At 41.6% G+C, this 13,392-nt stretch overlaps 1 protein-coding gene across 2 annotated transcripts in view; it reads left to right on the forward strand.

The window, feature by feature from the left end:
- Positions 1-1,497: 1,497 nt before the first annotated feature.
- MTM1 (myotubularin 1) overlaps positions 1,498-13,392 on the forward strand; it is a 42,360-nt gene continuing 30,465 nt past the window's right edge. For both annotated transcript variants that reach the window (XM_066559455.1, XM_066559456.1), the window contains exons 1-4: positions 1,498-1,571; positions 3,693-3,844; positions 12,015-12,086; positions 12,958-13,030. In XM_066559455.1, the coding sequence (XP_066415552.1) occupies positions 12,024-12,086; positions 12,958-13,030 (136 nt within the window). In that variant the 5' untranslated portion in view covers positions 1,498-1,571; positions 3,693-3,844; positions 12,015-12,023. The remainder of the gene's footprint in view (positions 1,572-3,692; positions 3,845-12,014; positions 12,087-12,957; positions 13,031-13,392) is intronic.

Genomic DNA, 13,392 nt, shown 5'->3' on the forward strand with positions numbered 1-13,392 from the left:
ACACTGGAATACATCAAAGCAAGACTTCAAAACTGCATCAGTGGATTTTTTAGCTAATCTTTGCTGAGAGGATAATGTCAGAGGCAAAGGTATATCATACCAGAAGACAGCAGACAAGACTACTTGTGTGAGGGAGGTGAACATTTCATCTCCTTCTTTTGCTCACTGCTTACTCCTGCTGCTTATTAATATAAAACACACAGTTCCATGCTTATTGTGGGAAAATATTTTTCACTCCAGAAACAGTTTTTTTCTGTCATAAGAGGCACCAGCCCAGTTCCCTTGTGTTTTTCTGGTTTTGATTTTCTAAAGTTTTTGGAATTCCAGATATAAATTGTTGATAATAAAGGTGGCACCTAAAAGTAATGCATAAAATTATTGTTAAAATTACTGTCTTGTGGCTTCTTCCAAAAGTACTTCTTGCCTTGTACAAATGCATGATTCACCTCAAGGAGCCTTTAGGTCAGAGTCAGCTCTTCAGATGGTGTAACTATTTGTTCATAGAGAAGAAATAATGTACATACACATGCCAAAATTAAACTGGACAAAGACTTTTCCAAGAAGACATAGAAAAACAGAGGTGATATGGTATCTTTGATGTAGTTGTTGGTACGATGCTCGTGAACTGGCAGGGGATGATCTTCCCCCAGAGGAGCCAGAGCCAGTGGTGGCCCTGCGCAGGTGTGAGGGGAGCACTGCTGGCTCTGTGAGAGCTGCTTAAACTGAGTATAGAGCTCCTCATTGCTCACAAAGGAACCAGCTACTTTCTGTATTTTTTTTTTTAATTTTTCTTTGATCAGCTCTTCTGTGGTCCAGTCCTGCAAACACGGAGGAGTTGTCCTTCCACTGATGGGGGATCAAGTTAGGGTCGGTCATACTACTGGAGAAGCTGGACACTGCTGTTTTGTAGCTCAAAAATGTGCTTTACGACATCAAAAAGGCTTGGCAATATCACAAACCCCCTTTCCTGAGAGCAGAGACCATGAGACCACAGAGAGTGCCTGATCTCCACCCTGCCCTCCGGACACGCACAGCTGCTCCCTGTACAGGACCAACAGCCATTTTATGGACAATTTTTATTTAATTTTAATTTTACATGAATGATACCCGTTTGCATCACCAATTCTTTTATTTCCTTTAGCATAGTGTTTATTCTTATCGTTTACTCCTTTTATTATAGTGTTCATTGGTGTCCAGAGGGCATCCAGAAGGCTTGGGGTGTCTGATCACTCCATCAGCTTGATCCGCTTCACACTGGCCGCGCGTCCCTTTCCTCCCCTCCCTTTTCCCCGGGTGTTTCCTTCGGGGCCGCTCTGCGAGGCGGGGATGGCGGCGGCCACAGCCCCGAGCGCCTCAGGGGCCATAGAGCCCCGCCCGCCCTCACGGCCTGAGGGGCCGCTCCCGCCCCGCCCCTCGGAGAAGCCCCGCCCCTCCGTGAGGCCCCGCCCGGTTCCCCACAGCTCCGCCCCTCGGCCGCAGCTCCCGGCAGCCCCCGCGGTGTGGGCGGGGCGCGGGCCCGTCACGTGAGCGCTGTGTTCGGGCCCGCGACGGCGGCAGCACGGGAAGTGTCGGTGAGTGCCGGTGAGGGGCTGCTGTGTGTCACTGGGGCCCGGGAGTGCCGGTGTGGGGCTGCTGTGTGTCAGTGGGGCCCGGGAGTGCCGGTGTGGGGCTGCTGTGTGTCAGTGGGGCCCGGGAGTGCCGGTGCGGGGCTGCTGTGTGTCACTGGGGCCCGGGAGTGCCGGTGCGGGGCTGCTGTGTGTCAGTGGGGCCCGGGAGTGCCGGTGAGTGTTGGTGCGGGGCTGCTGTGTGTAACTGGGACCCGAGAGTGCCGGTGTGGGGCTGCTGTGAGTCATTGGGGCCCGGCGGTGCCGGTCAGTGCCGGTGCGGGAGCGCTGCGTGTCGTTGGGGCCCGGGGGTGCCGGTGCGGGGCCCGGTCAGTGCCGGTGCAGGAGCGCTGTGTGTCGTTGGGGCCCGGGGGTGCCGGTGCGGGGCCCGGTCAGTGCCGGTGCGGGAGCGCTGTGTGTCGTTGGGGCCCAGAAGTGCCGGTGCGAGGTCCCGGCGGTGTCGGTGCGTGTCGGTGTGTGCGGGGCCCGGGCAGGGGCCGGTCGTTGGGGCCCGCGGCCGGCGGGGCTCGGTTGCCCGGGCTGTTTGTGGCCGCTGGGCTCCCGCTTCTCCTGATTCGCACTCGGTGTGCAGCATCCGTCTGGGAGCGAGACGTTGCCAAAGTGTGGCTCAGCAGACACCTCTGAAGTGTAATTTTTACCTTTCCTGTTCAGTCCTCTCTGTGATGTTCCGAGTGCTCTTGATTCGCTTTCAGACCTTTAAGCCGCTGTAGTGTTCATTTCTGACTGGCTTAAATGTTGTTCTGAGGCATGTGACTTCTTTCAGTGTTCATGACTAAAAAGCTGAAACCTTCAATTTCAGAGGAAACTATTTAGTTGATTTAAAGCATGAAATTGTTCTTGAAGATAACAGATCTTCTTGCTGGTTTTTGTGTTGTGGCAGTCAAAAGGCATGTTTTCTACTTTGTGTGGTTGGTGGATTTTGTTTTGTTGGTGTGGGCTTTTTTCAGATGTGCGTGTTTTAAGAGCATAAGAAGGGTGTTAGTTTTTTTCACAGAAAACCCCAGTGCTACCTTAGTGCTATAAAAGCAGCATAGGCAAACTCAGTGTTAAAATTGTGAGAATGTTTTTTTTTTGTGGGTCTGTAGATTGGCTTGCCACAATAGGCACTGACAAAAACTAGGTGTTTAAAAGGTAGCTTGGCTCTATGGCACAGCTTCTTTTCTGGGGCAGGAATTGTGCCCATTGCTTGCTAGTGGTCATAAATCTGTTTATCATTAGCCATATTCAAAGAACCAGGTATCTGATGGTACAAGAACAGTATGTTGTAAAACCAGAACCTCTTCCTTGCTACAGTTTTCTTTTTAAAGTTAATTTTTATTTAGGTAGTTATAAAGATTAGGCTGTACAGTTATTAACAGAGTCTTAACACGCAGAATTTCTGGCACTGTTTGTGACTTCATTGTGTGGCAAGTGTCCCAGGAGATGAGCTATAGAGCTGATTTCAATAAAATGTAGAATTCTCCCTTTTTGTGCTGTTTATCATTCTGTGCTTGGTCAGAAGGAAACTTGCGGAGGACTCTCACTGAAGACATGGGCATGTAGCATCATCAAGGGTGATCAAACCCTGTGCTATTGTATTCCTGTATGTAGAGCTACAGAGTTAGTTAGCAATAGTTAATTTACACTGCACAACTGATTTAATGAGAAGTAGCTGTAAAACTGTAGGTATTGTCTGAGTTGTTTCAAAGGACACAAAATACTGGTTTCTCTAAGAACCTGAATTGGGTAGAAATAAGTTTTTTGTTTATTGCTTCTGACTTTGCATAGCTTTTCATATGAAAGACATTCCTAATTGTGTTTGGGAAATGAAACTGATTAACAACATTTTGAAACTAGTTCTTAAGAGTTTGAGAAGAGAAAGTTCTCAATTCCACCTACTTGATGCCAAACATCCTGACATAAGGTAGAACATAAAAAGAACCAGTACTGTTTGTTTCCTTTCTCCAGATTTTTTTTGATAGCAACTATTCTGGGATTTTGCTTCCTTTCTGAAGTTTTCAAAAGTAATGTCAATTGAAATTTTCTGGCAGTGCTAACATGTCTTCCTACCTGTTCCATTCCTGTTAGGCACCAGCTACAGCACAAAAGTCAAATGTTGTTGTAAAGCTGAAGGAATGAACCCAAGTTTCCTGACATCTGACACTGAAGTGGGCATCTATATTTTATTCAACTGAAATGACTGGTTGAATCTGGAGACTTCTGAGCAAGAGAGAACAAAAGTAAGTGCCTTTTAGTAGACTGTAGTACACTTTTGTGTAAGGTAGAATGTGTTTTTTCCCAGCCATATCTAAGTAACTCATGTTAGTGCATGTAGTGAGTGGAAAGGCTGTACAGCAGAGACTGGGATGTCACTGGACCCATCAGTGTGGGAAGTATCCAAGTTTTTATGCCCAGCAAAGACCCTGCCTGTTGCTTGAAAGAGAGCACCTCCAGAGGTGTGGTGCTGCCCTGTGAATGACTTAGGCAGGGTAGTCCCAATGTCTCCTTTCTTAGGGATGGAATCCAGCAATGATTGGTAAATGACTTTGTCATAATCTATAAAATCATAGTCCACTTAGTACCATTCTGAGCTGGTCTGTACTTTAAAAAGTAGACTTTCTCCTTGGCATTGTGTGTATTCATGTAGTGGAAGAAGGAACTAAACAGCAGATGGCAGAGGATGTCTGATGGGTTGTACATGTTCTTAAAGGAAAGTTAGGAGTAGGGGGGTGTAGTTTTAACTGTTACAGTGTCATTTTTGAATGCAGTATATCATTGCATAACAGATGCAATTTCCATTTCTCCTGTGGAATCATCACTTAGATCTTTAGCAACAGAACTACAGTGGCCTAAGGGGATGTCTTTCAAGAAGAATGAGCAGAGAGCAACTGAAGGCTTTCTTAATAGGAGACTGGGAAGCTGTGTGTGCTGTCCCATAGGCTTTCCTGTCAACTGCATCAGCTTCTGACAATGTGGGAGGTATGCATTCCCTGCAGGGGATGCGAGGCAGTGAAAATAGACTGGGTGGGTTTAGAAAGCCACGGAGCAGCCTTCAGGCATAGTTTTCTTACAGATGTAATGTTGATTCTAGAGGTAATCTGACAAATGCTTACTTAAAAAACCCACTCACTTCTGTCACGCCACCTAATCTAGGTAGATTTAGCTGTTAGAGGGAAAACTGCTTCCTTTGATCCACTCACAGGACTGAACTTCCACGTTAGAACTCAGCTACCAGAATGAATATTAAGAAGCAGTCCAGGAAAAAAGAGAATCATGGCAAGGGAAAGGTAGTAGACATAGAACAAATACAAGATTAGTAATAAGTGAGTACAAGTGGACAGAAATGATTGTTAGCATAGATTGCAAGGAATAGAACTATTGCTGGTATACAGGCCCTAGAAAATAATGATATGTATAACTACTAAAGAATGTGCTGCTTTTATTTGTAATGGTGATACAAAGCACAAAAATGATCTAACCATCAGATCCATGATGGCATGTGTTCTACTCTGTATCCTCTCTTTGTGAGAGGACTTGTAATTCTCTTAAAAGAAAGCTTGCCAGGACAAAAGCTAGGATATCACCCTAAGCTGGATTTTCAATATAATATGAATGCAGTAATCAATTGGATTGATAATTAGAAAAAGCAATGTTACAGACATTTATGTTAGGTCTTGTTGAAAGCTGTGATTTACTTTGAAAGTAGGGTGGGAGTTCAGTTCCATGTTAAGACAATAAAACAAAATACTTCAAATGCAAACAGAACTCATATCAATCAAGACAGAATTGAGAATTTTTTTGCTTCCTCCAACTATTCTGTGTTCAACACCTGTCTTCCATGTACAGGCTACAAGAGGTTTTTCTTTTTAAGAACTCATTCCTAGAAGTGTGTAGGATCTGGTGGCACTGAGAAATTTTCTGCCAAGCTTTTTCTTTTGCTGCCATTTGTAGATTTCTGTTTTCAGGATACCAGTTATTGTTAGTATGAGGTCTTCCTTCTAGTATCTTGAAAACTCCCTACTATAGTGAGCCTGTAAAATCTGAGTGGGCAGGCAGCTGACACACTTGTGATTGGTTTGGTGAATTAACAGTCACTTGACTGTTGTGAATTTTGTTTGTTTGTATTTGTTTGTGTTGAATCCTTTGGGGACAATGACTTGACCTGTCAAATGAGGGCTCATTAGGGAACAAGAGAATGCTTTTTCTGGGAGAGGGAGCGTTTCTGGCTCTTGACAAACAAATTCAGCAGTCTGTGTTGAGTTGTGCAGCTGCTGTACAGTCTAGCAGAGAATTGGCAACAATTTTGGAGTGCATTTTTCTTAGGGATGGGAAGCCTGGTGTAGAATTGGTGCTGAGCAAACAGCTTCAGATTGAGAGAGTTTTTGTGATACTGTTTTGAAGGATACAGATTTTTTAATATAGTGATTATTGATGAATTTGATTTAACTGACTTGGGAACCTTGGTGCAGAAGGGCAGATAGATTCTGCATGGACAGTATTCCATTGAGGCTTGCACTGCTGGCTTGCTTTGTGTGTTCTGGTTACACCTTGATGTGATAAGACTTTCAGAGAGACTTGAAAGCTCATATTGCTTCCCTGGAAAATGTAGATTTAGTAAGTACATGTGAATAGGGAATGTTATTTAGGCATTAAGGGAGAAGACCCACTAGTGGTATTATCCAGTCTCAGATCAGTAGAATCACAAGGACCCACTTGAGGCAAGGTGAGGTCTGTGACCTGCATTACAAAGAGGTTATGCTTGGGAGGGTTTTAGACTCTGTAGTGGTGATGGTAAAGCAGAAATAGGAGATTCTGTGATCTGCCAGTTGAGGTAAGAGAGCACAAACAACATCATTATGGTTAATGATCTTGGACTGGAATATCTCTCCTGTGAAGACAGGCTGAGAGTCAGGGATGTTCAGCCTGGAGAAGAGAAGGCTCCAGGAAGACCTGGTAGCACTTTCCAGTACCTGAAGGGAATCTAAATGAAAGATGGGTACTTGGTTTTTGTCAGGGCCTATTCTGATAGGACAACGGTGATGATTTAATGTAAGTAGGGTCAGTTTAGACTAGTTAAAGGAAAAAGCTTTTCAGGAGGATGGTGAAACACTGTCACAGGTTGCTCAGAGAGGATGCCTCATCCCTGGAAATGTTTGAGGTGAGGTTGGACAGGGCTCTGAGTGACCTGATCTATTGAAAGATGCCCCTGCTCATTTTAGGAGGATTGGACCAGATGGCTTAGAGAGGTCCTTTCCAGCCCAAGCAGTTTTGCCTCTAAATCTCCCCTGCATTGATATTTTTCACTATTGCAGGAAATTGTTCTTGGGTTTCTATCCTTTGGAAATATACATCAGCAAGTATTTCTCTGGTGTGGGTTTTCTGTGGGGTTTTAGTTGTTTGCATATTTTAACTTCTTTGAAATTGGAGTGCTCCACTTGATGCTACTTCGTTTTTTGGAGCATTGTAACTTTGGATACTTCTGCTACCTTACCTTTGTTTCTGAGTATAGTTCCTTTGTGCTAAAATACATCTGGTTAAATGAGCTTGAAAGAGATGTATTTATTTCTGTGGACTTGGTTAGTTATGGTATTGTCTTATTGTGTTTCATTTTGTTTGGTTGGTGCTGCTTGGCATGGGACAGCTGATGTCTGGGAAACTGCCTTCATTGCCTTAGATCATTCTTGTGGCTTGTTTTGTACCCCTGTATGTCTTTTTATCTTATCCTAAAATTGTATTAAGCTTTGGTGAGATGAATGGCTACTCTTGACTTCATTGGAGTAAATAAGTATTTACTAGTGTTAAGATGCTGGTGCTTACTTTGGTGAGCTGATAATTTAGATGCTGCCGTTGGCTTGACACTTCAGGACTGCTGCTTTTCCATATTTATTCTGTAAAGGATTTATGTTCTTTTCTGCTTAATACTTAGAGTGAAATACTTTTGTTTGCCTTTTTCCTTCCTGTTGTCCTAGCTTAGCTTTGATACTCTCTTAGAAATTCCTGGAGTTCTGCACTATTCTGTATGTTATTTCTGAAATCCTCCTACATATTATGTATTACCTCATCTGTGCAGTTGTGGTTCTGACAGGTGTGCCTTTGGTTTTAGGACTTTGTGTTTTATGCTTTTAACTTTGTATGGGAAACACAAGGCTGTGTATTCATACTGCCTCTGTATGTTGTTACTCTAACAAGGAAAACTACCAGCATACCTTTCAAACATTGCTGTGTGTCTCCATTCCCATCAATCCTAGGAAGCACAAGTATAAATATCATGTTTAATGAAAACACTGATTCCAAGTAGTTAGTTATTGTAAGATCACTGGAGCCTCCATTTCTCAATAGTGTTACTATATTAAGTTCTGATAACTTTAACAAAGCTTTGTTTATCAGCTCAAGTTAAATCCAGTAAAATTGCTTTGTCTCTTTGCTATTCTAGATTCAGGAATGAATTTTCAACTATTGCTAACTGCAGAATATCACAAAGTTGTCTGATTTGTTTTAAATTTGCAGAGTAACTTTCTTTCTGTTCAGCTGCTGACAAGTGTGAGCTTTGTAAGGTTATCAATTTTTGTGCAAGTCTAGAAGAACACATGAGTACTGGGGAATAAAATGTGCTTGCAGTGGAAAACTACTTGAAAGGTGTCTCCCTGTGTGGAAGCACTACTGCTGCTCTGTGATAATGAGAAAGTTGTAGCTATTTTAAGACTGTGATGGAGTATGTTTTTTTGAATTGTTCATGGCAATATTACTTTGGGTGGCTGCCAGAAGCTGCATCTACAATTAGACAAATTAAGAAATAATATTTAAAAAGGAAATACTTCATGTTAGTTTTAAATGTTTTTGAAAACTTGTTTTCTCTTGTTATCGAGAAGTCCACTTCCTTAAGGGTGTGTCCTTGTTTGATGGATACTTTTAATGAGAACTTAATCTTGTCTATTGTCTGAAGATCACAGAGGCATAATCCAGGTTGGTAGGGACTTCAGGAGGCCTCCAGTTGAACCTCTTGCTCAAAGCAGGATCAGAACCAGTTGCTCGCAGCTCTATCCAGCTGGGTCTTAGAAACCTCTGGGGGTGAAGACTGCAACTTCCTTGGGGCCTGTTTTCACAGCCTGACTGCCTTACAGTGCAAAAGAAGGGCTTTGTTGTTCTTTTTTCCTGGAAATCAAGCTGGAATCTAGTTTGTTTTGATTTCTGTTGTATCTTGTCACTCACCACTTTGAAGACCTGGCTCTGCCTTCTCAGCAAGTGCCTCAAAGGCTGAGTGAGCAGCTGTGAGGTCCCACTGAAGCTGTCTCTGCTTCAGGCTGGACAATTCCCAGCTCCTTCAGCCTTTCACTGTAGGAGGGCAGGTGCTCCATGTTCTGCTCCTCTTGGGGAACCTCAGCTGAACTCCTTGCAGTTTATCAATGCCTGTCTTGTACTGGGGTCCAAAACACTGTTCTAAATGCTGTCTAATGAGTGCTCTGTAACTAATTACTAGGACTTAGCTTACTTATGGAAATGTGGGTGGTTATAAATATGCTTATTAGTATTTGGGATTTTTAGGTATGACTAGATTTCAAAGCAAAAATTTTTAAGCATTAGAAGTATTCTTCCACTTGCATACTGATAAAATTAACTCACATTAATTTTAGTGAAAATGTTTGATGGATTTAAAAAATACTGTCACAGATAACACCTTATCTTCATTACATATTTATTCAACTTGATTAGCTCTGAATAAGTCTAATTTGCATCATTGAAGTGTTGGAAATGAAACAGAGTAGTTGGTTGTAATTCTAGAGTGAAGTTTTCTATAGAAATTGAAGTCAGATAATGAATTTATTTTCACTTTCAAGTATGTTTAAAGAAATGGGTCTCAGGGAGAGTTGGGGGAATCTTACACAAAGTCAACTTGCATCCACAGAAACATAAACATCTGCAGCAAGACCACACACACCTTGTTTGCTTGAAGTGGCCTGGTGGGGTGGCAGTGTGGGGGGAAGGGGAGTTCTGTCCTGCTGTATTGTCAGCTTCCTCAAAGAGAATTTTTTTCTGAGAACCTGACAGGATCTCTGCCTATTTATTTTAACTTTTCCACATCTCAGTGTGAATTATAATCAGTGTTCTGGATTTTTTCAGAATCTTAACTCATCTCATGTAATGCTGCACTTCAGCCCAAACTTAGTGACTGTGCAGTAAGGGAAGGAAATAATAAAGAAAGCAAAGGAGCAAACAGAAGGCTTTTGAAACACTGGGTGCTGTTCCCTGTGTGAGCAGCAGGAGTACCCTGTGCTTGGAAGGCACAGGGAGTGGCCAAACAAGCGTTTGTTTTCCTGGGCTCTGAGGTGAGTGCCCGGTCCCGGCTGGGCTCCTGTGGCTCTGCTGAGCTCTCCCTGTGCCTTGGCTGCTGGAGTAGCTGTGGTTGCAAGATCAGCCAGCTCGGGTGTGCCGCTACCTGCTGCAGTCACAATTTCCATTTTGCAGTGCAGATCTGTTCGGAGTTGTCACATCCTTTAAAAGTCACTTTTCTAGGGCTTGTTTTGCTCACTTCTCTTGTGGTTGAGGCAGCCTTAATTTAAATTTACGTGAGCTCCAGGTAAAAGCTGCAGTTACTTGGTCTCTGCTGACATAGAAAAACTGGGGCTGCTGTGCCTTTGTCTCACCTGGCATTTCTCACTTAAAATATGCAAAAAAGGACACTTCATATGGAAAAATTTTTAGAACAACTTCCTGACTAAATATGCTTTTTACATTTATAAAATCTTAAACTTCTATAAATTGAAGAATCTTATCTGAGCAAGTATTGGATGTTGACAAGTTGGCATGGCAATAAAGCAAAAGTTGAATCTACTTTAAGTTTATAGTATGTAAGATATTGCAAGGAAGGAAAAGCTGTGAAAATATCTTAATACTCTGTGGGCAAAATATTAGACTCCAGTGTTACAAGAGTATTTCTGTGTAGAGTAGTTTGAAAGGATAAGGATTTAATTTTGATTGCTAATTAGTTTTCATTGAAATTGTTGGCATTTCACTAAAAGTAGTTCAGGGCCCCTGTTTCAGTGTTTGGAGAAGGTTAATATAGCTGGACACCCAGAAGGGAGGCAGTAACCTCTGTGTGCAGGGTCACACAGGCTCTGTGGCATTCAAAGCTTTTTTTGTCTTCATTTCTTCAGCTGAATGTCTGTTTCTGTTTCTTTTAATTTTTTTTTTTTTTTTTTTTTTTTTTTTTTTTTTTTTTTTTGTGTGTGGAGGGATGTGATTTTTTTTTTACTGATAAACTGTATCACTGAATATTGCAGTTTTAAACACAATGTCAAATTTCCTGTGTTCTTAATGAGATATGAAAGATTTGGGTAACAACCCTGTAGAACCCACAGGATGTGGTGTTCCACTTTATTCCTGCACAGACCATTGGTGTACTGTTAAAGTAATGTCAAAGCATTTTTTCTCTTGCAGCTTAATGTGTCTCTGTTACAGGACTGTTGCAGTGTCACTGTCAGCCCTCCTGTGACAGGAGCATGGGCTCCTTTTCATGGTGCAGAGATCTGGCCAAACTTTCCCATGCTGAGAGGGGAGAGACAGTGCTTTTTAAAGACTACAAATTTCTGCGATAGAAACAAAACCTCTGTAGTCTGTAATTGTCTTTCCTCCCCCAAACAAACAAACAGAATCTCTTCAAGACTGCTTTGTGATGTCAGATCAGTTGATGAAGGGTGTGTGAGTAGTGAAAGGGAAGTGTTTTCCCAGTGTTAGTTCTAAAATTCCCTTGTGCAGTGTTGTGAAATTAAGATGATGAATCCTCTGTCACACAAGATTCTGTCTTTAATTAATACCATTTAAAAAATAAAGAACATCCTTTTCCTTTAAATGCACGAAGGTTATTCAAACCAGAAGGCTGTACCCTCATTCTTTTGCTGTACTAGCTGAAGCTTCAGTTAGGAAATGGGGGATTGTTTTTAAACAGAGAAGTACTGTGGAAGCCCTTCTTTTTCTTGTGTTTTTTAAACTTGAACCACATGAGTGTATTGACATGCTTGTGACTTCAAGAGCTGTGCAATAATACTCCAAGTAGGTAGCATTTCATAATATGTGTATACAGTGACTTAAAACAAGCACTCTAATGTCTGTTTACTGAACCAATACTCGTATTCCAACATTGGAATTCCATTAGAGAGCTTGAGTCAGGATATTCCTTATAATAAGAGCCAATTGCAAAGCTAGAAATGAATTTCTTGTTAGTTTTGGATGTTTTTGAATAGCAACCTTCAATTATGAGGGATTGTGTAATTTTTTGAATTACTGGTAGCTTGCAAAACGTTCTTTGAAGTTCTTCATGTCTACCTGTGGACCTCAAAAGTCTAAAATCTCTCCTGGAAATAGTCTTGCAGCTCAGGAGGTAGTTTAAGTCTTCAATTTGTGTTTACTTGTCAGATACCCGGCATGGCCTCATCATCAACATCTAAATACAATTCAAACTCCTTGGAGAACTCCTCAAGTAAACAGGTAAGTGTAACTTTTTTCATGTTTTGGTTTTCTTCATCAGAGTTCCCAGAGAACATTGTCTTGCATATTTTGTTAGAAAAACAACCAAAAGCTTCTTGAATGTATATGCTTACTTTTATTGCTAAAATTCTAATGCAGTTAACTGAGATGATTTAAATATTTTTGGAGTGGATGGGCAAAGTATTTGCTATCATAGCTAACAAGAGACTCCTTAAAATCAGTTCTAATGTACTTACTCTTATCCTTGCTTTCTACTTTAAAATATTCTGTGACATTCTTGAAAATTTTGGGTACTTTGTTGCCTTTGATTCTGTATTACAATTGCTAAGTTATACCTTGCTATGTTTGTCTAGCTCAGTTTTAAGATGTTCATCTAGAGTGAAAAATATATTGAAACAATCTAAGTGTCATGTCCCTCTGCTTTCTAATGCTGTGCAGCTGAAGAAGATGTAACCAGGGTGCAAGAAAACAGTAGATTGTGTGTGATAGTTGTGAGTACATTGCTTAAGTAATTGCAGTTGATTTGTTCTTCCAAGCCCAACGTACTTGGAAAAATAAATGCACACAACTTCCAGAGAACTTAGAGTATAGAGATTTAATTCCAATTGAATACAAATAACTGACTATTCTTTTAGGAGAAAGATTAAAACTTGCTTATGTTTCAGATCTGTTCAACCTTTAAACATTTCATAGTTGCATTGTAAGGTAGTGGTATGTTTTCCTGTTTTGGTTCAATCTGTGAATTCCTACTTTGGCAAGACCTGTTCTTTCCCATGCAGGAATTACCTTTAAGTTTGGTTGGTTTTATTTTTAATCTGGAACTTGAAATTGTAAATAAACTGTGATGTGCTGTTGTGCTTCTCTTCTTTAGAATCTAAAAGATGGAACTAATTGGGAACAAAATGAAGAAATACCTCGTCTGCCAGGGGAGACCAGGGTCACAGGTATGAAGCTCAGTAGGTGCCTGATGCAGTGGTTTTCAGCAGTCTGAAGATACAAACACTTGTATCTTACAGAATTGTTTTGTAATTTGGACTGCTTTGGGCTGGGGGCAAAGGTAAGGTCATGCTGAAATGTCATGAGTTTTTCAAAGAAATTGTGAAAGATTCTTTTTATCACTTATCACAAATAACTTTTAAGTCTTAAAACCTTGGTTTCTACACAGGCCAGATCTTCCCATAGAAAGAAATTGCAAGTTGTGTCCTGATTGTATCTACAGATTTAACAGCACATGTTGAGTGGTGAGAGCTCCTCCAAGCTTCCTGAAGTCAAGAGAATTCTGTGTTCTACCCACTATGCATTGATA

This window comes from Molothrus aeneus, chromosome 14, assembly GCF_037042795.1.
Source record: "Molothrus aeneus isolate 106 chromosome 14, BPBGC_Maene_1.0, whole genome shotgun sequence".
Lineage (NCBI taxonomy): Eukaryota > Metazoa > Chordata > Aves > Passeriformes > Icteridae > Molothrus > Molothrus aeneus.